The following is a 23,769-nucleotide window of genomic DNA, read 5'->3' as shown; positions in this document are numbered from 1 at the left end:
TTGAACAGGCATTTTGCAAAAGAAAATTTACAAATGACCAATAGTCACTTGAAAAGATGCTCAACATCACTTGTCATCAAGGAAATACAAATAAAAGCCACAATGAAATGCCACTATATATCTACTAAGACTGACAATGCCAAGTGTTGACAAAGATGTAGAGCAACTAGAATTCTCATACATTGCAAGTAGAAATGCAAAATAGTAAAGTAGTTTTGCAGTTTCACATAAAGTTTAACATACGTTTACCATATATTCAGCAATTCCGCTCCTCGGTATTTACCTAAGAAAAATTAAAACATCTGTTCATGCAAAAACTTGCTCTCGGTCCTGTCCCTAAGGCCTTCAACCAACTGGATCAGGCCCATTCACATTATGGAGTGATTTATTCCCTCGATAAAGTCAACAGGTTGTAGATGTTAATCACATCAGCAAACTACCTTGACAGCAATACCTAGATCAGAATTTGAATAACTGGGTACAATAGCCTAGTCGGGTTGACATAAAACTGACCAGCATGTGCCTGGACAAACAAATTGGGGAAACTGCTCAACAATAAACAAACAAGTGATTGATACAATTACCAATATGGATAAATAAGTTTCAAACACATTTTGCCAAGCAAAAGAAAGCAGACAAAAAGACCCTGTATGATTCTGCTTATATGAAATTCTAGAACAGGCAATACAGTGTCAGAAAGGAGGTTAGCATTTGCCTAATGTGAATTAGACATTCAGGGGAGAAGACTGATGAAAAGGAAAACAAGGAAGTTTGGGTGATGAAAATTATATCTTGACTGTGGTGATGCTACATGGGTGTATACATTTGTCAAAATTCATCAAACTATACACTTAAAATGGGTGCAGTTTTTTGTATATAAATTATTTCTCAATAAAGTTGATTTTTAAAAAAGAAAAAAGCTGATTCCTGCACAGCAGAAGCCCTGGTCAGGGTACCAGAGAGAGATATTCAGTTCCTCCAGCACCATTTTTGGAAATGGAAAGATCATCCTTTCCCTATTGAATTATTTTGGTACCTTTGTCAAAAATTAATAAACCTTAAATTGGACCTTTATCATATACCATACCAAAAAAACTCAAAATGGATTAAAGACTTAAACACAAGACCTGAAATCATAAAATTTCTAGGAAAAACATAGGATAAAAGGTCCTTAATGATCGTGGCAATCATGTTTTGGATATGACCCCAAAAGCACAGGCAACAAAAGCAAAAATAAACAAGTGGGATTACATCGAACTATAAGCTTCTGCATAGCAAAAGAAACACATCAACAAAGTGAAAGGCAACACACAGAATGGGAGAAAATATTTTCAAGACATATATCTGATAAGGGGTTAATATGCAAGATATACAAGGAACTCATACAAATCAATAGTAAAAAACCAAATAACCTGATTAGAAAATGGGCAAAAGACCTGAATAGAGATGTCTCTAAGAAGACATACAAATAGCCGAGTGGAATACAAAAGGGTGCTCAACATCACTAATCATGAGGGAAATGCAAATCAAAACCATTTTCAGATACCGTCTCACTCCAGTTAGGATGGATAACATCCAAAAGACAGAGAATGATAAATGCTGGTGAGGTTGCGGAAAAGAAGGAACCCTCATACACTGTTGGTGGGACTGCAAAATGGTGCAGCCTTTATGGAAAATGGTAGGGAGGTTCCTCAAACAATTACAGATAGATCTACCATATGACCCAGCTATCCCACTGCTGGGAATATACCCACATGAATGGAAATCATCATGCTGAAAGGATACCTGTACTCCCATGTTTATTGCAGCACTATTTACAACAGCCAACAGTTGGAACCAGCCCAAATGTCCATCATCAGATGAGTGGATAAGGAAACTGTGGTATAACTACACAATGGAATACTACTCTGCTATAAAAAGAGTGAAATACTACTGTTTGCAACAACATGGATGGACTTAAAGAAAATTATATTAAGTGAAACAAGTCATGCACAGAAAGGGAAATACCAGATGTTCTCACTCTTTTGTAGGAGCTAAAAATAAATAAATATACAAACAAATAAAGGGGGGAGAAGAAGATACAACAATCACAACAAGTCCTTGAACTTGTTAAGACAAGTGAACAGATATGTAGTTGGGGGAGGAGGGGAGGGGGGAAAGAAGAACAGATAAAGGGACAAAAAAACCAACTACAATGTATATTGAGAAGTTAAAATTTAAAAAATAGAGGAACAATTTTAAAAATTTAAAAATTTAAAAAATAAAAAGAGGGCCGGCCCTGTGGCGCACTCGGGAGAGTGCAGCACTTGGGAGCGCAGCGGCACTCCCGCCACGGGTTCGGATCCTATATAAGGATGGCCAGTGTGCTCACTGGCTGAGCACAGTGCGGGCGACACCACACCAAGGGTTGTGATCCCCTTACCAGTCACAAAAAAATAAATAAATAAAATAAAAATAAAATAAATAAATAAAAAAAACCACAGTGAGATACCATCTTACACCTGTTAGGATGGCTATTATTTTAAAAAGAAGAAGAAAAGAAAGAAAACAAGATAAGTGTTGAGGGTGTGGAGAAAAGTGTACCCTTGTACAATGTTGGTAGGAATGTAAAATGGTGCACCTGCTATCAAAAAATGGTATGGAGGGGCCGGCCCGGTGGCGCACTGGATAGTGCACCGCTTGGGAAGTGCGGCGGCGCTCCCGCCCGAGGGTTCGGATCCCACATACAGACCAGTTCCCGCTCACTGGCTGAGCGAGGCGTGGGAGCAACACCGAGGGTTGCGGTCCCGTTGCCGGTCCCGGTCCGGTGCGGGGGCGACACTGAGGGTTGGCTTGGGAAGCGCGGCGGCGCTCCCACCCGAGGGTTCGGATCCCACATACAGACCAGTTCCCGCTCACTGGCTGAGCGAGGCGTGGGAGCAACACCGAGGGTTGCGGTCCCGTTGCCGGTCCCGGTCCGGTGCGGGGGCGACACTGAGGGTTGCGATCCGTTGCCGGACATGGAAAAAGACAAAAAAAAAAAAAATGGTAGGGAGGTTCCACAAAAAAATAAAAATAGAACTACATATGATACAGTAATCCCACTTCTGGGCATATATCCAAAGAAGTTAAAATCAAAATCTCAAAGAAATATCTGTACTCCCATGTTCATTACAGCATTACTCAGAATAGCCAAGATATGGAAGCAACCTAAGTATCTATTGATGGTTGATTGGATAAAGAAAATGTGTATAAACACGCAATGCATATTATTCACCCTTAAAAAAGGAAATTCTGTCATTTGCAACAAAGTGGATGGACCTGGAGGGCATTATGTTTAATGAAATAAGGCAGACACAAGGACAAATATGCATGATCTCACTTATATGTGGAATCAAACATAGTCAAATTCATAGAAGCAAAGAGTAGAATGGTGACTGACGGGGGCTGGCAGGAGAGGAAGATAGGGGCGTAATGGTGAAAGGGTACATAGTTTCAGTTATGCAAGACAAATCTGGAGAGCTACTATTTGGCATCGTGCCCATAACAAACAATAATGTATTGCATACTTAAAATTTGCTAAGAGGATAGATCTTATATAAAGTGTTCTTACTGTTAAAAAACAACTAAAATATAGGGGCAAGAGGAAACTTTGGGAGGTGATGGATATGTTTATGGCCTTAATGGTGGTGATGGTTTCGGAGGTGTATACTTATCCCCAAACTTATCAAGATGTATACATTAAATATGTACAGCCTTTTACATGTCAATCATGCTTCATAAAGTGCTTTATTTGTGACTCTCAGACAGAGGTGTCTCCTGAGCAGGACAGAGGGGTGTGTCAGCTGAAATCCCTCCTCTTCACTACCTCCGCCCAAACATTAAAGTGCACCGCTTTGCACAGTACTGCAGTTTGTTCAGTGGTTGGCCCTTGGAAAGTCACTTCCTGCGCTCCATAGTGCATTTGGCACTGGCAGCCACCTTGTGCTGCCCCTGCCCAGCTGCAGTTCTTCCCCCTCAGGAGAACTCATCACTCTGGAAACAGGGCTCTCCCTCTCTGCAGACAACAGCCCAGGGTAGAGGACTTTAGGGACAGGGTGAGGAAAGAAAGAAAGGCAATACACAAAAAGGAGCCCTTGATGCAGTAGCCGCCTGCCGACTTGCAGGCATCTCTAAGCCAGCGATGGGGCTCCCTCTCTGCCTGGCTGGCCAGGGAGCGCGGTAGGCCTCAGTAAACCCCCATTCGCCATATCAGTGGCTCTCACAGAATGGTCCAGGATCCGCATCATCGGCCTCACCTGGGAACTTGTTAGAAATGCAAATTCGCTCGGCCCCATGCAGACCTACTCAGCAGGGGAAACCGTGGAGGTGGGGCCCAGCCCTGCTGTTTTAACAAGGCCTCCAGGTGATGGCGTGCACAAGCACAGAGAGGAGGAAAGAACGGAAGAATGGAATGGGAAGAGGAGGGCTGCTGCTTTAAGGCTGATTGGACGCCTCCCCTTCCCATTTCCCCTTCCCAGGCTTCTTAACAGCCTGGCATGGGCAGCTGGCTTGCGGTGGAGCTGGCATGAGGCTGGATTGAGGGGTCTCCGAGAGAGCTGCGCTGCGCTCTGGGGAAGACCCATGGCTTGACTGGCAGCACTTGGACTAGGGACGGTAAGGCTGAGGAGGGTCGAGAGGGGGCAGGACCCATGGGATGAGTGGAACTGGGACCTAACCGGGCCCTTGCTCCGACCCCCCCGTGGAGGTTTCACACCCCCTGGCACTCTCCCCATGGGTGGCGGGAGGGTCCAGTGGGCAGCCAGGGGTCTCACAGCAAGCGTTCGAGCGTGGGCTTGATGGAATCATCATCTGCTCCATAAGTCGGGCTGTTTTGCCTGTCCAGGTGCAGGTCTGGGCTGCTCTGACCGGTGAGGCAGTTGGTACTTGTCCTGCAGGAGTTTATAATGAGCCTTTGACCGTGGTGGGCGCTCTAGGGCCAGAGCTAAGGCCTCGTCGCCTAATGATGCTGGCCGGTCCCCAGCCTCGCTCAGCAGAGGCCGAGTGGGGCTGAGCTCAGAGCAGAAGAGCAGGGGCCACGGCCTCCCCCTGCCTCACCTCAGGTGCCCCTTCTTACCCCAGCGCCTCCGCCAGCGCCATGAACCGCAGCAGCAGCAGCAGCACGGACGAAAAGCCAATGAGGACCGTGCTCTGGGGTGAGTGACCACCCAGGCTCGTTCCCAGAGCAGCCCCGGCCACGCCCCACCACTGTCGCCAGCAAGGGCCGGCTCGAGGGTGCCAATGAGCCCCTCCCCCGGGGGTCAGGGCCACACCGGAGAATGGAGAGCCTCTCCTGAGCCTCCCAGCCCCCACACTCTTCCCCTCTCCCCGCCGCAGGCTGTGAGCTAAATCAGGAGAAGCGGACTTGCACCTTCAAACCCCAGGTGGAAGGGAAGCAGGACTGTAAGCTGTCGCTCAGGACGGTGGGTGTCCCCCCAAGGAGGGAGGATGGATGGAGCAGGTGGGATTCTCTGGTCCCTGCAGGTGACAACAGATTTCCCTCCATCTGCCCTCGGGGTGATGCGGTGTCTCTGTTCTCAACCCCTCTCAGATTTGCTTGGGGGAGAAAGCCAAAGAGGAGATGAACCGCGTGGAGATCCTGCCCCCCGCAACCCCTGAAGACAAGAAGTCGCAGCCGGTGACCATTGCCTCGCTTCAGGCCTCTGTCCTCCCCATGGTGAGCTTTTCCCTGAAGCTGTGGGGAAACTACTGCCTGCTCCAGCCCCACCCTCAGGTCCGACCTCCAGAAGCACTAAGGTTCGCTTTCCATCCCGGCTCACCACCTCCTGGAACTGAGACCTGGGGCGAGTTGAACAATTTCTCTTCAAAAAGTACTTTTTTTGTTTTTGTGTTTTGGTTTTTATGGCAGCTGGCCGGTATGGGGATCCGAAAAAATTACATTTTTAAGCTACTCACTGCTAGTGACAGGAACGCTGATTTGCATCTTGGTTGTGTACCCAGAAATTTTCTTGTTTCTATCAATTTATCATGGGTTTTCTATGCAACTGATCATTGTTTGTGAATAATGGCGGTTTTTGTGTCTTTCTTTCTTTCTTTCTTTCTTTTTCTTTCATCCTTCTGCACTGCTGCAGTGGCTAGGACCTTCAGTATGATATTGGATAAAGGTGATAATGGTTGACACCTTTATTTCCTTCCTGATTATTTTTAAAAGAGTGATCCTAATGTTTCTCCATTAAGTAGGAAGTGTTTGGGGGGAAAAAAAAAACTTTATTCGCTTTAAAATCTTTTTTATTTTTAATCATGAATGGGGGTTAAATTTTATCAAGTCCTTTTCTACTTTTATGATCCTGAGTTCTTCTTTAACCTGTTAATGTGGTAAATTATAGTCATAGAACAATATTTGAACTGCTTTGCATTCCTGGGATAAACAGTACTCAATCAAATTATAAATTCTAGATTTGCTTTGCTAATATATTGAGACTTTTCTTTTAACTTACATGCCAATAATCTCACTTGGGTATGAAGGGATACTAGCCTCAAACTGAGGATGGAGTGTTCCCTCCTATTTCCTGGAACAGAAAATATAGGAGTAAGATTAGCTGTCCTTGAAGGTTTGGGAAACCCTTCTATAAAACTGCCCTAAGATCTATTTTTCTTTCCTATGTATATACACTCCCAGGAGATCTCATCCATTTCCATGGTTTTAAAGACCATCTGCAGATGAAGATTATGATACTTATTTCTATAAACCCAGTCTCTCTCTTGAGCTCCAGGTCTTATATCCAACTTAATGTATTTAATAGATATCCCCACCTTAACATGTCTAAATCCAAATTCCTGCGATTTTTTAAGCATATAATCTTCCCCCTCCAACCTGAATTTTTCCCAGTAAATAGTTGTTCTTCCAACTACTCAGGACAAAAACCTTTCTCCAAACCCGACATCTGATCCACCAGCTAATCCTGTTGGCTCAACCTTTGCAATATACCCAAATCCAGCCACGTCTCGCCATATCCCCTGCTACACCCTGGTCCAGGTAACCATCACCTCTTGCTCAGTTCTATTGTAGGGCTCCCGACTAGTTTACCTACCTTCACCTCTGGTCCGCTTATAGTCTATTCCAGGGGTAGACAAACTACAGAGCTAAATCTGGCCCACTGCCTGCTTTTATAAGTAAAGTTTTATTGGAACACAGCCACACTTATTCATTTATATATCCTCTATGGCAGCTTTCCCTCAGTAACAGCAAAGTTGAGTAGTCTGGATAGAGATCATATGGTTTGCAAGCCTAAAATTACTATCATCTGGCCCTTTACAGAAAATTTCCTCATCTCTGCTCTATTCTATACATAGCTGCCAGAAAGATACATTTATTTTTCAATCTAACCTGTTTTTCTATTTTTAATTGAAACATTGATTATATATATTTGTGGGGTACAGTGTTGAACATTAATACATGTATACAATGCGTGATAAAATCAGGATAATTAGCTGATTCATCATTACAAAACTAATCATTTCTTTGTGATGAGAACATTCAATCTTCTAGCCATTTGATAAGAGGCAGTAAATTAATGTTAATTACAGAAAGATCCTTCTATTTTTATTGGTGGCTGGCTGGTATGGGGATACAAACCCTTAACCTTGGTGTTATAACACTGTGCTCTAACAAACTGAGCCAACCAGCCAGCCCCACAAAGATCCTTGTTTTATTTTATTTTTTATCAAAACATAATTGATTGTACATACTGTGGGGTACAGCGTTGAATATCAATACCTGTGTACAATATATGCTGAAATCAGGATGGTTAATATATTCAACATTACACAATGTAGTCATTTTTTGTGGCCCTTTACCAATTTCTCACTAACACCCCTCCTCATCCCCCATCTCTGGTGGCCTTGGTTCTGTTCTCTCCTTTGGAAAGTTCAATGAGTTATTGTGATTGTGTTTTTATTTTTCAGCTCCCACTTATGCATGAGGACATGCAGTATTTCTCTTTCTGTGCCCAGCTTGTTTCACTTAACATAATTTTCTCTGAGTTCATCTGTGTTGCTGTGAATGGCAGAATTTCATTCTTTTTTATGCAGAGTAGTATTCCATTGTGTATATATACCATATTTTCCTTATCCACTCATCCATTAACATACATTTAGGTTGGTTCCAACTCTTGGCTATTGTGAACAGAACTGCAATGAACGTAGGAGTTTAGGTGTCCCTTTGACATGATTTCCATTCCTTTGGATACACACCCAGCAGTGGCATTGTTGGATCATATGGTGCATCTATCTGTAGTTGTCTAAGGAACCTTCATACTGTTTTCAATAATAGCTGCACTAATTTACAGTCCCACCAACAGTGTAAGAGGTTTCCCCAGAAAGGTTCTTTTAAACCCAAGCCAGATCATGTTGCTTTTCTGCTAGAAATCTTAGGTCAGTGGCTTTCCATTTCACTTAGAATAAGATCCTAGGGCCTTAGCACAGCCTTATAACAACAGGGTCACAGGTTCAGATCTCCTCATCGACCAGCTGCCCAGAAGAAAAATCCAAGAGCCTTACCATAGCTGACCTCAGAGCCCATAATGTGCTGGCCCTCAGCAACCTTTCTCACCTCAACATTTGCTGCTCTCCCCTCCCTAACCCTAATCCAACCATACTGGCTTTCTTGACTGTAACCTAAGCTCCAAACACACCCTTTCCTTGGGGTCTTTGCATTTACCGTTCCCCGTACCCCTGTGTCTATCCATGGCTCACCCTCCACTGCAGTCCACTCTCTCAAATGCCATCTCAAAGAGGTTTCCCTGACCACAAGCAGCCTCCCCTCTTCCTACCCCACCCATAACCACTCTTTCCCCATAGCACCCATCACTGGCACCATGGTTGTGATTTGTGCATTGTCTTTCTCCCCACCCAGAACATAAGTTCCGAGCGAGCAGGGACTTAGGTCTACTCAGATGTTTCTCTTTAAGTCCATTTTCATCAGTTTTATTGAGGTATAACTTATATACAATAAAGTTCACCAGTGTTAAGTATACAACTTGATGTGTTTGAGAAATGTATATAATTATGTGACCACAACCACAATGAATTTCCATCACCCCCCAAGATTTCTTCATGCCTCTTTGCAGTCAGTCCCTTCCACCTACCCCTGTTTCTGGCAACCATTGATCTACTTTTTACCATCGTAGTTTTGCCTAGAATTTCATTTAATGGATTCACACAGTATGTAGTCTCTTATGACAGGTTTTGTCACTTAGCAAAATGCTTTTGATATTTTTCCACGTTGTTGGTAAAACAAAAGTGTTCTCTTTATGTCTGAGTAATATTCTATTCTGTGTATATATCATGATTTGTTGATTCCATCGCCTATTACAGGACATTTAGGTAGTTCCCAGTTTTAGACTACTGTAATAAAGCTGCTATGAACATTTGAGTGTAAGTCTTTGTGTGAATACGTCTTCATTTCTCTTGGGTAAATATCTAGGAGCAGAATTGCTGGATCATATGGTAAGCATACATTAAAGTTTATACAAAACTGCTAAACTGTTTTCTAAATTTCTGTACCATTTTGCATTCCTAACATCAATGTTTGAGAATTCCAGTTGTTTCACATCCTCACCAACACTTGGTACTGTCAGTCTTCTCAATTTTAGCCATTTTAGTAGATATAAAGTGGTATATTATTGTAGTTTATATTTCCTTGATGACTGGTGATGACCACCTTATCTGTTTATTGGCCATTTGTATATCTTCTTTTGCAAAAAGCTGGAATAGATGTTTTGCCCATTTTTAAATTGGGTGGTTATTCTTACTGAGTTGTAGGAGTTCTTTATGTATTTTGGATACAAGTCCTTTATCGAAAGTATGGATTTCAAATATTTTCTCCACATGTGTAGCTTCCCTTTTCATTTCTGTAATAGTTTTTTTTTTAACAGCATAAGTTTTTAATTTTGGTAGTGTTCGACTTAACATTGTTTTCTCTTATGGCTCATTCTTTTGGTGGCCTAACGAATTGTTGCCTGAACTAAGGTCCCGGTTATTTTTTTCTAAGTCATCTTCTACAAGTGTTACTGCTTTTGCTCTTTAAGTCTGTGGCCCATTTAAAAGTAATATTTTCGTATGGTATGAGGTAAGGGTAGAGGTACATTTTTTTTACCTCATTGATATTCAGTGCTCTGGCTTTTTTTTTTGAAAAAGTTATCTTCTTTTTTTTTTTTTTTTTTCCTTTTTTTTTTTGTCTTTTTTCGTGACCAGTAACGGGATCGCAACCCTCAGTGTCGCGCCCGCAGTCTTTTTTCGTGACCAGTAACGGGATCGCAACCCTCAGTGTCGCGCCCGCTCCATTGTCAACCAGTGAGCGGACCGGTCTCTATATGGGATCCAAACCCTCGGCGGGAGCGCCACCGCACTCCCAAGCACCGCACTCTACTGAGTGCGCCACTGGGCTGGCCCGAAAAAAGTTATCTTTTTGCTGTATGATTACTTTGGCATTTTTGGCAAAAATCAATTGACCATATATGTATATATATATTTCTACACTCTGTTCCATTTTGTTTTATGTTACCCTTATGCCAATAACACATCAACTTGATTATTGTAGTTTTATAGTAAGTCTGAAATTAGTGTCTTCCAACTTATTATCTTCCAAATTTAATATTTATCTTTCTACTATTGAGTTGTATGAATTCTTTATATATTCTGTATATTTTCAGATAATTTGCAATATTTTTTCCCGTTTTGTATGTTCTTTTTACTTTCCTGATGATATCATTTGCAGCACAAAAGTTTTTAATTTTCATGTAGTTGAATTTGTATCTTTTTGTTGTTGTAGCTTGTGCTTTTAATGTTGAATCTAAGAAACTATTGCCTAACCCAAGGTCACAAAGATTTACTCTTACGTTGCCTTCTAGAAGTTTTATAGTTCGAGTTCTTATATTTAAGTCTATGGACCATCTTGAGTTAACTTTTGAATATGATGTGAGGTACACAGATGGTATTTTGATTTCACTTTAAAATTGTTCATAGCTATACAATTGTTTTTTGTATCATGACCTTGCTAACTTTGCATATTAGGGGGCCGGTCTGGTGGCGCACTGCTACAGTGCACCGCTTGGGAGCACAGTGGCGCTCCCGCCGAGGGTTCGGATCCCACATACAGACCGGTTCCCGCTCACTGGCTGAGCGAGGTGCGGGTGCGACACGGAGGGTTGCGATCCCATTGCCGGTCCCGGTCCGGTCCGGGCGCAACACTGAGGGTTGCAATCCGTTGCCGGACACGAAAAAAGACAAAAAGGAAAAAAAAAAAATTTGCATATTAGTCCTAGCACTTTTTTGTTGATTCCTTAGAATTTGTTATGTATATATTTACATCATCTGTAAATCAAGACAGTTTAACTTCAATTTTTATCTATATGCCTCACATTTCTTGTCTTACGTCACTGACTAAGACCTTAAGTACAATGCTGAATAAAAGTAGTAAGAGTAGGACCATCCTTGCCTTGTTCCAGATCTTAAGGGGAAAGCATTCAGTCTTTCACCATTAAGCAAGATGAAGGAATTTTGTAGATGTCCTATTCAGGTTGAGGATGTTTCTTTCTATTCCCAGTTTTCTGAGATATTTTATCAAGACTAGATGTTGGATTTTGTCAATTCTTTTCTGCATCTCTTGAGGTGATTTTTTTTTTTTTCTATTTCATTCTGTTATATGGCAAATTACATTTATTGATTTTTCAGTAAATTACATTTATTGATTATTGTGCATTCTTGGAGTAAGCCCCATTTCATCATGATGTGTTACCTTTTTGTATATTGCTGGATTCAATTTGCTAATATTTTATTAAGGATATTTGTGTCCGTTTATGAGCAACATTGGTCTGTAGTTTTCGTATGTTTTTGTCTGGTTTTATTAGGATAATGCTGGCCTCATAAAGTGAAAAGGAAGGTGTTCTTTCCTTTTCTATTTTCTGGAAGAGTTCGTGTAAATTTGCTTATTTATTTCTTAAACATTTTTGTAGAATTCACCAGTGGAGCCATCTGGTTAACATTTAACATGTCAAGTGTCTTTTACAGGCACAGGACTATTGGGGCTATCTGGTTTTTCTTGAGAGAGCTTTGTTTGTATCTTTCAAGGAAGTTTTCCTTTTCATCAGAGTTTTCAAATTTATTGGCATATAGGTGTTCATGATATTCCCTCATTCTTTTTCTATATTATCTATAGTGAAGCCTGCGGTTTTGTTCCTGGTATTGGTACTTTGCATCTCACCGCTCTCTCCCTCTTTTCCTCTATAAAGCTTGTCTTTGTTTAAGTAGGGGTTTAATAGTTTTATCAATCTTTTTCAAGAATTAGCTTTTGTTCTCATCAATTTTTCTCTATTGTCTATCTACTTTTTTCTTTATTTCCTTCTTATTTTGGTTTGAACTTGCTCTTTTTCTAGTTTTTTAAGGCAGCTTACATCATTTTTAAAATCTTTTTTGGCTACAAGCATTTTATGCTATGATTTCCTCTAAGCACCTTTCTAGCTTCAACTCAAATTTTGATAAGTACTGTTTCATTTTCAATCAGTTCCTATTATTTTCTAGTCGTCTTCTTCAGCCTCTGGAGTATTTGTAAGTATGTATGTATATTTGGGTTTTTTAAATTTCCAAATAATAAGGAATTTTCTGATTCTTTCTTTGATTTCTAGTTTAATTCCATTGTGATCTGAGAACTTAATCAATGATTTCAGTCTAAATATGTTGTGATCTGTTTTATGGCCCAGATATGCTCTATCTTGATGATTATCTTATTTACACTTAAAGAATGTGTGTTCTGTTGTTGGGTGTATTGCTCTATAAATGTCAGTTACGTCAGGTGGGCTAATAGTTTTGTTTGAGTCTTCTATATCCCTACATATTCTGTCTGCTTGATTTATTAGTTACTGAGAGAGAAGTTAGTCTACAACAATAATTGTGACTTTGTCTATTTCTCCTTCTAATTATCAGTTTTTGCTTTATATATTTTGAAGCTCTTTTATTAGGTGCATACACCTCTACGATTGTTATATTCTCTTGATTAATCCCTTTATCATAAAGTGAACCTCTTTATCCCTGGTAAATATTCTGAAGTCTACTTAGTCTGATTAATATAGTCAGTGTAGCTCTTGTGATTAGTGTTTGCATGGTATAATTTTCCTATTTTGTTTTACCATTTTAATTTTTCCTTTGTATCTTTCCCCCCCCCCCCCCCCCGGCTGGCTAGTATAGGGATCTGAACCTATGACCTTGTTGTTTTAAAGCTGCGCTCTATCCAACTGATGTATCTTTATATATAAAGTGGGTTTCTCTAGAATTGAGCTTATAATCGAGGCTTACCTTTTTTTTCCATTCTGATAATCTCTGCCTTTTAATTGGATATTTAGACCATTAAACTTAATGTCATCAACATGGTTAGGTTTAAATCTATCATGTTACTATTTGTTTGCCCCATCTATTTTCCTTTTTTCCTCTTCTGGCCTTCTTTTGGATTAACTAAATCGTTTTTAAGATTAAATTTTGATCTCCTTCAATGGCTTCTTAGCTGTATACCTCATCTTTTTGTTAGTTTTTTAGTGGTTGCTCTAGGGTTCACAATATGCATCTTTAACTTACAACAGTCTCTCTTCAAAGATAATATACCGTATGATACAAGAATCTTACTACAGATTAATTCCATCTCCCATTTCCCATCACTTGTGCTATTGTGGGTCTTTTTTTTTGTGTGTGTGCGGGTTTTAAAGGTTTTCAAAAAATTATTTTCATAAATTAACACACATAACAATGAGAATTTTAGAGTCACAAACTACCAAACAGAAGAGGAACCGCAGGGGCATTGTGTATGCCAATGTTACCGAAAATGTACAAATTTCACTGAATTTTTGACCATGATATATAAACACTTCAGGTAACTATTTACTGGCCCACACCAGCCCAAGGAGATGCTGGGGGTGCTGACCAAGAATTCAAATCTATTTCAGCCCCAGAAAAGGGCTAGCGAAGACACACAATTAACAAGCATTAAATTTGAGAGAGTGCTGTGGTAGATGGCAGGCTAAATGGGGACCCTCACTTCACAATCAAAATAGCTTCCGCTCAATCTGTGGCTAGGCGGTAATATTAAACTGTGATTTTAGTAAAATCAAGTTTCTCTCCCTTGCCAACTTTTTATCTGAGAAGTTCAGTTCTGGCAAGGAACCCCTCCCTTATACATATCCAGGAAAAGATACTCCGTACCTCTATGTGCTGTTGTTGTGATAACATTTACTTCTATGTATGCTATAAATCTCGTACTACATCGATGTTTTTGCTTTAAAAACTCTATTTTAAAGAGATTAAAAATTAGAATAAAACCTTTTTTTATATCTACCCACACGTTTACCATTTCTGGTACTCTTCATTCTTCGTATAGATTCATGTTTCCATTTATTATTTTCCTTCTGCTTGAAGGACTAAGACATTTTCACGGGGGGTGGGGGCAGCTGGCCAGTGCAAGGATCTAAACCCTTGCCCTCAGTGTTGGTGGCACCACGCTATACCAATGAACTAACTGGCCTGCTCCCTGACTTAGACATTTCTTGTAATTCAGGTCTGCTTGTAATGAATTCTTTCAGCTTTTGTGTGTCTAGAAAGTCCTTATTTTACTTCAGTTTTGAGAGATATTTTCACGAGGTAAAGAATTCTAGGTTAAATTGTTTTCCTTTCAATACTTACATCAAGTATATAGATCATAAGAAAGTGATATAATATTTTTTTGAAGACAGACTCTTTTGAAAAATGTTGTTCCATTGTCTTTTAGTTTGTATTGTTTAGAGAAATCTACTCACACTCCTCTGCAAGTGAAATCTTTTTTTCCTCTGGCTGCTTTTAAGATTTTTCTCCTTGTCTTGGTTTTCAGCAGTTTGATTATAATATGCCTTAGGGTTCCTGGAGCTTCTTGGATCTATGGGTTTATAGCTTTTATCAAATTTGTAATTTTTAAGCCATTATTTCCTCAAATATGTTTTTGTTTCCACTTCTCTCTCATCTCCATCAGGGAGTCTAATTACACATATGCTTAGCTACTTAAAGTTGTCCCACAATTTTCTGATGTTCTGTTCATTCTCTGAAAATATTTTTCTCTCTGTGTTTTGATAGTATTTATTGCTATATCTGCAATGGCGTTATGTTTTTGTCCTGCAGTATCCAAGTTGCTATTAATCTCATCAGTGTATTTTCATCTTAGATACTATAGTATTCATCTCTAGAAATTTGATTTTAGTCTTGTCTTCCGTGTTTCTAACATTTTCAGTCTTCCAGTTTCTTGAACATATGGACTACAGTCATAATCATTGTTTTAAATGTTCTTGTCTATCAGTTCTGTCATCTGTGTCATTTCTGTGACAGTTCTAATTGAAATTTTTTTCTCTTCATTATGGTTTGTATCTTCTTTCATTGTATGTCTGGAAATTTTTATATTGGTTGCTAGCCATGAAACTTACTTTGCAGGATGCTGAATATTTTTATACTTTTGTAAATATTCTTATTTTGTTCTGGGGTGCAGTCAAATTCCTTAAATACCTTGTGATGCTTTGGGGTCTCGTTTTAAAGCTTTGTTAGGTGGGATTGAAGCTGAGTTTAGAGTTTATTTTCCCCCCATTACTGTAGCAAAACCTTTCTTACTACTCCCAGCAGATGCTCCATGAATTATGAGATTTTCCACTGTGGCCGTTAGAAACAGGCACTATTCCTAACCTCATATGAGCTCTGGGCACCTTTAGAATAATTCTTTCCCCAGCCTCAGGTAGTTTGCTCATGTCCATGTGCTGATCACTACTTGACTGAATACTTAACTGGGGAGACCTTCTGCAGATCTCTAGAGTTCTGACTTTGCAGCTCTTTTCTCCTATACTCTGCCCTCTGAACTCTAGCTTCCCTGGCATCTCACTTTCATTCTGTCAGAAATGAACACTGGGCTCTGCCTGGGTTCCCCCTCCCTGCACTACAGCCTGAAAACTGTCTGGGAAGCAAGCCAGGGTGGTCACTGGGCTCATCTCATCTGTTTCCCATCTCTCGGGATCACAGTTCCTCCCTGACTGATGCCAGTGTCTTGAAAGCCATTATTTCATATTAGGTCTGTTATTATAGTTATTTCAGGTTAGGAGGTAAATTCAGTTCCTGTTACTTACTTGACCTAAACCAGATGTTTTCTGAGTCAGATTTAGCTTTTTGGGGGGGTGAGGGAGGGGCAGGGAGGGGGTGGCTGGCCAGTATGGGGATCTTTTTTTTTTTTCCTGAGTCAGTTTTGATCATTTGTATTTTATGGATATTTTTCATGCCATTTTCTGATATTTTTTTTAATCACAACTATATCTATTACGTCTCCCTTTTTGTATTCCCAGTAATGTTTATCTTTCCTTTTTTTTCCCCTTCACTTGCATCACTGGATATCATTCTTTTTTTTTTTTTTTTTCCTTTTCAAAAAATTGGTGATTTCAGTATCATTGATATTTTCTATCTTATTAATTTTTCTGTTTATCTGATATTTTCTGCTGTTTTGTTCCTTTTTCTTCTTGGATTAGATATTTAGCCCATTCACATTCTATCTCATTTTTTCCAAATACATTTTATTTACTTATTTTGAGTGTTGTAAATTTCCCTCTAAGGATATTTTCAGCTACATCCCTCAGTTTGTGTTTTGTGGTGTCTTCACTTTATTTCATTCTAAATATTTTCTAATTTCCATTATGATTTCTTTATGAGTTACTTAGAATTTTTTTTAATTCCAAAAGATATGAGTGGACTGAATTATCACTCTTTCTCTTGATGTAATTGCAACAGAAAATGTGGTCCAAATATATCAATTCTTTGGTATTTGAGACTTAATTTATAGACTAGTACATGGTAGTATTATAGGTTTCTACGTGTGTCCGTTAAATCAAGCTTACTGTTTTCAAACATATATATTTTGTTGATCTATCAATTATCAAAAATGTGTATGAAGGTTTCCTATTATGACTGTGGATTTTCAGTGGATTCTTCCCATAATTTTGTTTGCTTTATATGTTTTTTATAGAAAATTTTTTAAATGTATTATTTCTTACAATTTTATGTGAATCTACAGAGATATCCCTGTGTGTTTTTCCCAGTTTCCCCTGGTGGTAACATTTTGCAAATGATGTAATAATATCACAACAAGGATATTAACATTGATATAATCCAGGGACCTTATTCAGATTTCCCCAGTTATCCTTGTAGTGTGTTTGTGTGTGTGTGTGTGTGTGTGTGTGTGTGTGTGTGTTAAGTTTTATACAACTTTGTCACCTAAGTTTATGCATCCACCACCGTAGTCAATCTGCTGAACAGTTCCAATACCACAGAGATCCCTTGGATTGTCCTTTTATAAACACATCTACCTTCCTCCAGCTCCCTCCCCAACTCCCTATCCCTGGAACAACCACTCTGTCTTCCATTTCTAAAATTTTGTCCTTTCAAAAATGTTCTATGGATAGAATCATACAATATGAGACCTTTGGGGAACTGGCCTTTTTCACTCAGCATAATTCCTTGGAGATTTATCCCAGTTGTGTGCACCCTTTTCATTGCTGAGTAGTATTCCATGTTATAGATGTACCACAAGTTAACCATTCATCTGTTGAAGGACATCTGGGCTGATTCCAGTTTGGGGCTATTAAGAATATGAGCTCCTATGAACATTTGTGTAAAGGTTTTTGTGTGAGCATAAATTTTCATTTTTCTAGGATAAATGCCCAGGGGTGCAATCACTGGGTCATATGGTAGTTGCATGTTTAGTTTTTTAAGAAGCTGCAAAACTATTTTCTAAAGTGCTGTACCGTTTTACATTTCCACCAGCAATGCATGAGTGATCCAGGTTCTCTGCATCCTTGTCAACACTTCATGTTGTCACTATTTATTTTAGCCATTCTGATATGTGTGTAGTGATTTTGCATTGTTATTAATTTACATTTCCCTAATGGCTGATGGCATTGAACATCTTTTCATGTACTTATTTGACATCTGTATGTCCTCTTCAGTAAAATATCTGCTCATGTCTGTTGCCCATTTTCTAATTGGATTGTTTTGTTACTGTTGAGTTTTGAGTGGTCTTTCTATATTCTAGACACTACTCCTTTGTCAGAAAGATGGTTTGCAAATATTTTCTCCCCTGTCTGTAGTTTGTCTTTTCATCCTCTCCACATGAGCTTTTACAGAAGTTTTTAATTCTTACAACATCCATTTTATCAGTTTTTCCCTTTATGACTTTTGGTGTCAAGTGTAAGAACTCTTTGCCTACCTCTAGATTCTGAAGATTTTCTTTGTGTGTGTGTCCAAAAGTCTAATGGTTTTACGTTTCACATTTAAATCAGCCATCTATTTTGTGTTAAATTTTTTTTGTATCCAAATGTGTTTATTGGGATGGTTTCTAACACTTCTTGATTTGGGGTGCTTTTAGTGCTGCTTCCTGAAGGGACATCCGTCTGTAAGCCTTGCTCTTCCTCCAATAGGCTGGCAGAGACAGAGGAGCAGCCAACATCAAAGCTAATGGCCGGGGTGATTTTAGGGCTTCCTGGGCATTTTGCATCCATGAACTAGGAATTGGGGCTCTGTAACAGGCCCTTCTTGTGTGTCATCTCTTCCTGTTCTGGAGAGGGATGGAAGAGATCTTTGCAAGAGGCCTATTCTTGTGGGAGGTCATCACCACAGGAAAACATTTTGATTTAAGTTTTTTTATAGGTTGTGAGGTTTATTTCTTTGCCTGTGGATTCCCAACTGCTCCAGCACCATTCATTGAAAAGGCTGTCTTTCCTCCTTTGAATTGACTTTGCACCTTTGTCAAAACTCAGTTGACATATTTGCGTGGGTCTGTTTCTGGATCTTCTATTCTGTCCCATTGATCTATATGTCTGTCCATCCACCAATACCATACTGTTTCGATTACTGCAGCTATAAGTTTTACATATGTTTAGGTGGTAGTGTTAGTGCATACAACTTATAGAATTGTTATCTCCCTAGTAAGCTGTTTTTTAATCGTTGTGTAGTGATCTTCTTCATCCCTAAAATGTTTGTTGAATTAAAGCCTATTTCCCCTTGCTATGATTTGAATTCACATTGCCAATGTGATAGTACTTAGAGGTGGGATCTTAAGAGGGATTGATTAGGCCATGAGGGCTTCTTCCTTGTTAATGAGATTAAGGCCCTTACAAAAGAGGCTTTGTGTAGCTTTGGGATCGCTTGCTCTCTTGCCCTTCTGTGATGTGAGGACACAGCAAGAGGGCCCTCACCATATGCCAGCACCTTGACCTCAGACTTCCTGGTCTCCAGAACTGTGAGAACTAAATGTCTGTTCTTCACAAATTACCCAGTCTAAGGTATTTTGTTGCAGTAGCACAAACCAATTAAAACCCACCTGATGTTAATCTATTTCCCAGTTGTCCCTCAGTATCCATTATTCCTGTATCTTTTAGTAATGGAATTCATGACTTTTAGCGGGCTATAAGGCTACTGTGAATAGCACTCTCAACTGGACATGGCCATGAAGTTCTGGCCAATGGAATATAAACAGAAGTGGAATCTACAACATCTGCAAAGAATCCTTAGAGGTCATGTGACCATTTTTGGCCCTTCCTCCTTTTTACTGGAAGCCATCTACTGAAGAGGGTGAACAACAGGAAAGTAAGAAGAGCTTGGATCCCTGGGGATTGAGAGGCAGTATATCCACAGGACTCCTCATATCTAGACTTAGTTTATTTGAGAAACACGTAAACTTCTGTCTTGTGTAAGCCACTTATTTTGAGTTTCTGTCACTTGTCACCAAACCTAATGCTAACAAATACAACTAGCTTCATTTTTATTTTATTATGTGTGGCTACAGTAACAGAGACCCAACCACAGAGGCTTAAACAAATTAGAAATTTATTTCAGTCTTGCACAGAAGTCCAGAAATGGACAGTCCAGGGCTGCTGGGGTGAATCCATGGTCACCGACGACCAAGTCTCCTCTTACCTTTCTTATACTGTCCTTAGTGCAGAACTTCCGTCTTCCAGATCATCTCACGGTCCAGAAAAGCTATTGTAGCTCTGGCCCGTACTTTTTTGCATTTATGAGGATGTAAAGAGCCTTTTCGTAGTTCTCTGTCCACCTTTTAAGGGGTTCTTGCACAAGTACCACCCACCAAATTCTGCTTACAACTCATTGGTCCAGAAGTTAGTAACATGGTCACAGCTAACTGCAAAGGAAACTGGGGAATATAGTCTTTGGCCGGGTATAACATTTGAATAGTATCAAGGTGCTGCTGTTATGGAAGGAAGGAAGAATGGATGTTGGATACACAGCTGGAAGCCTCTGCCATATCGGGCATATGTCTCCATCTGTTTACTTTCAACATTTTTTTTTTTAAACGTGACCGGTAAGGGGGTCTTAACCCTTAACTTGGCCACACTCTCCCAACTGAGCCACAGGCTGGCCCTCCTTTCAACATTTCTATGTCCTTATATTTTAGGTATGTATCTTGTAAGCTAGATTTTGTTTTGATCTATCTGGCTGGTATAGTCTGTTTATATTGTGATTGCTGATATATTTGCTGATATATGGATTTATTTGTGACATGTACTTTGTGCATCTACTTTCCTTGCTTTATTTTTTTCCTTTTTCTGTATTTTATTAAAGTGATTAAAATTTTTCCCCTTTTCTCTTCTAGTGGTTTTAAAGCTATAGAATCTCATTTTAACTTATGTTGGTTATCCTTAATGTAATAATCATGCTTGACTCAAAGTCTAAAATTAATGTTTTATTTCCCCCCCCCCAACAATCCAGGGAACTTTTCTTAAGTATCCTCTTCTTAACTTGTTTTTGTTTTGTTTTGAGGTGTTGGAAAGGTTTTTTGGCGGGGGGGGGGGGAGTTTGGGGGAGGTTAATCACTGCACAATATAAACATTTTTTGTGGCTCTTTACCAATTTCTCCTTACCTCCCCTCATCCCCCCACCTTTCTCACCTCTGGTGGCCTTGGTTCTTTTCTCTCCTTTTGAATATTCAAGGAATTATTGTGACTATATCTTTCTTCCTTTTTTTATTTTTTTCCTTTTCTTCCCCAGCTCCCACTTATGAGTGAGAACATGCAGTATTTTTCTTTCTGTGCCTGGCTTATTTCACTTAACATAATTTTCTCTAAATTCATCCATGTTGCTGTGAATGGCAGAATTTCATTCTTTTTTATGGCTGAGTAGTATTCTGTTGTATAAATATACACCACTTTTCCCTTATCCAGCCGTCCATTGATAGACATTTAGGTTGGTTCCAACTCTTGGCTATTGTAAATAGAACTGCAATAAAATGGGAGTTCAGATATCCCTTCAACATGATTCTGGTTACGTTGGTTAGAGTGCAGCCTTAGGTCACAGGTTCGGTTCCCCAGAACTCCAGCCACCGAAATAAATAAATCAGTCAATCCTCTTCTTAACTTATGTGCCATTATCCAGTGTTTTAGCTCAGGTTTTCTTTGTTTACCAGTTGGTTTGCTCGCCACTGCACCTGCTTCCTTCTGGATTTAACTGTCATCTTTTCGAAACATACTTTAGTAGCCTTGGGAACAGTAAAATTACTCAGGTTTTGCCTGGAAATGTCCCTATTTAGTCCTATTTCCTTCATGATAGTTTGTCTATGTATATAACTCTAGGTAGAGAGTTTCCCTCAAAACTTTGAAGATGTCGTTCCATTATTTCTGATGTTGCTGTTGAAATCCTCAGTCTGATTATTGTCCCTTTTTTTGGAAATCTCTTTCCTGTCTGCTTTATTAAGAAAATCTTTGTTTTTGTTATCTACAATCTCACCACACTATGTCAAGTATATTCAATGTATTTTCATTTGTATGTTTGGGACTTAGGTTTCCTGGATATGAGGATCTGTCTTCGATCATTTCTGGAAAACTCTTAGCAGTTTTCACTTTGAGTATTGTCTCTTCTTGCATTCTCTTTGGTCCCTCACTCTGATTATCTGCATGTTAGAAGTTCTCATTCTATCCTCCTCATATTAGCCTCTTTTTTTTTTTTTGACAGCTGGCCAGTGCAGGGATCCAAACCCTTGACCTTGGTGTTACGAGGCTGTGCTCTGAACAACTGAGCTAACTGACCAGCCTCTCTTTCATATATTTAAAATCTCTCACTGTGCACCTTGTGCTGGGTAATTTCATCACAGCACTGTCCTATCTAATTCTTGCTTCCACTGTTTTATTTTGCTTTTTAAGCATTTGTTCCACTTATTTCAGTGCTGTTTTTCATGTCTACAAAGCTGCATGTGGTTCCTCTTATTTTTCATAATGTCTTGTTCTTATGGTTCCAATTCCAACTTTTACATGTATTTGGTTTTAATCCAACTTATTTCATAGTTTTATTTTATTGTTATTCTCTCAAATTCCTGGCTGTGTTCGTCTGCAGTCATTTTGTCTCTTTCTGCTGACTCTAATAGGATGGCTTCTCCTGTGCTTTGTAATTTTATATGATGAGCTCATCTTCAGGTTTTTAGTGTGTTTTTGTGTTTTCCTGAATTCTGCGTGGCCTCAATTTGGGGAGTTGTTCAAAAGAGTAGTTTTGTGTCTGCTTCTCCCATTTGCTTTAGAAATATCACAAGCCTGGGATTTTATACAGATTTCTTGCTTGATAGTACCTGCAAGTACATTCAGACGCATGTGAGTGAGAGGTGCAGCTATCAGCCATAGTTTTTTAGGTTCTCACAAGAGACTTCTTTTATTCCCACTCATGTCCCTTTGTTATCTTCCTTTAAAGTGGCTAGGGTGTTTCTGTTGGTGGGTTTGAGTTATTTAGTTCCTAATCCTCAATACTCACCCTGGGCCTTTTACTAAGCAGGGAGCCTTTGAGGATCCTAGCGGCCCTCTTCCTCTTTTGAGCCCAGGCCTGTCTCTTGTCCGTGGATGAGTATCAAGACCCAGAGCCCTGGCTGTTCTCAGGCCCATTTTCCCTTCAGTTGCTGCAACATCAGCTCTTGCACATAATCTTCTTCATTTCTGATGCACAGGACTCTTCTTTCCATCTTACTGTTCAGCCATGCAATAAAAAAACATCAAATCACATTTTATCCAGCGTTTCTCGGTGTTGATGGCTGCAGCGTTTCCATTTTTGCTTATCAACCTTCCTGTGTGAACCAGAAACTTTAAGTTAATCTCTCTAAGCCTCAGGGGTCTCCTCTGCAAAGTAACAGTACTTCTGTCATGGGCTTCTCATGAGGACTTAAATGAGATAAAGTAGGTAAAACGCTTAGCATGGTGCCTGGCATATGGTAGAAACTCAAGACATAAGCTACTGTCATTGTTCTAGAAAATTTGGAAAGTTTGAAAAAGTATAAAAACCATAATACCTACTACACTGACAATTATGGTTAGTGCTATAATATATTTTTAACCTTTGTTCATATGTATATGCATACCTAACTCATAAGGCAGAAGTAGTGCTGTACGTACAACTTTGCACCTGCTTTTCTTGTCTGATCAGCATCTCAGTCAGCTCAGGCTGCTATAACAAATACAACAGACTGGGTTTAAACAATAGACATTTATTTTCTCACAGTTCTGGAGGCTGGAAGTCTGAGATCAGGGTGCCAGCACGGTTGGGTTCAGGTGAGGGCTCTCTCCCTGGCTTGCAGACAGCCCCCTTCTCACATAGGGAGGGGAGGGGGAGACAGAGCTCTCTGGTGTCTCTTCTTTTTTTCTTTTTTTTTTTGACCAGTAAGGGGATCGCAACCCTCGGCATGGTGTGGTCTGCACCATGCTC

General features: G+C 39.8%; 1 protein-coding gene across 1 annotated transcript in view; it reads left to right on the top strand.

The window, feature by feature from the left end:
• Positions 1-4,549: 4,549 nt before the first annotated feature.
• Positions 4,550-23,769, top strand: part of NPM2 (nucleophosmin/nucleoplasmin 2) — a 23,410-nt gene continuing 4,190 nt past the window's right edge. Inside the window, exons 1-4 of the mRNA XM_008577111.1 lie at positions 4,550-4,635; positions 5,101-5,174; positions 5,356-5,441; positions 5,570-5,695. Of these exons, the coding sequence (XP_008575333.1) occupies positions 5,117-5,174; positions 5,356-5,441; positions 5,570-5,695 (270 nt within the window). The 5' untranslated portion in view covers positions 4,550-4,635; positions 5,101-5,116. The remainder of the gene's footprint in view (positions 4,636-5,100; positions 5,175-5,355; positions 5,442-5,569; positions 5,696-23,769) is intronic.

Source organism: Galeopterus variegatus, unplaced genomic scaffold (genome assembly GCF_000696425.1).
Source record: "Galeopterus variegatus unplaced genomic scaffold, G_variegatus-3.0.2 Scaffold1451, whole genome shotgun sequence".
NCBI lineage: Eukaryota > Metazoa > Chordata > Mammalia > Dermoptera > Cynocephalidae > Galeopterus > Galeopterus variegatus.
This window is presented reverse-complemented; position numbering and strand designations above follow the sequence as displayed.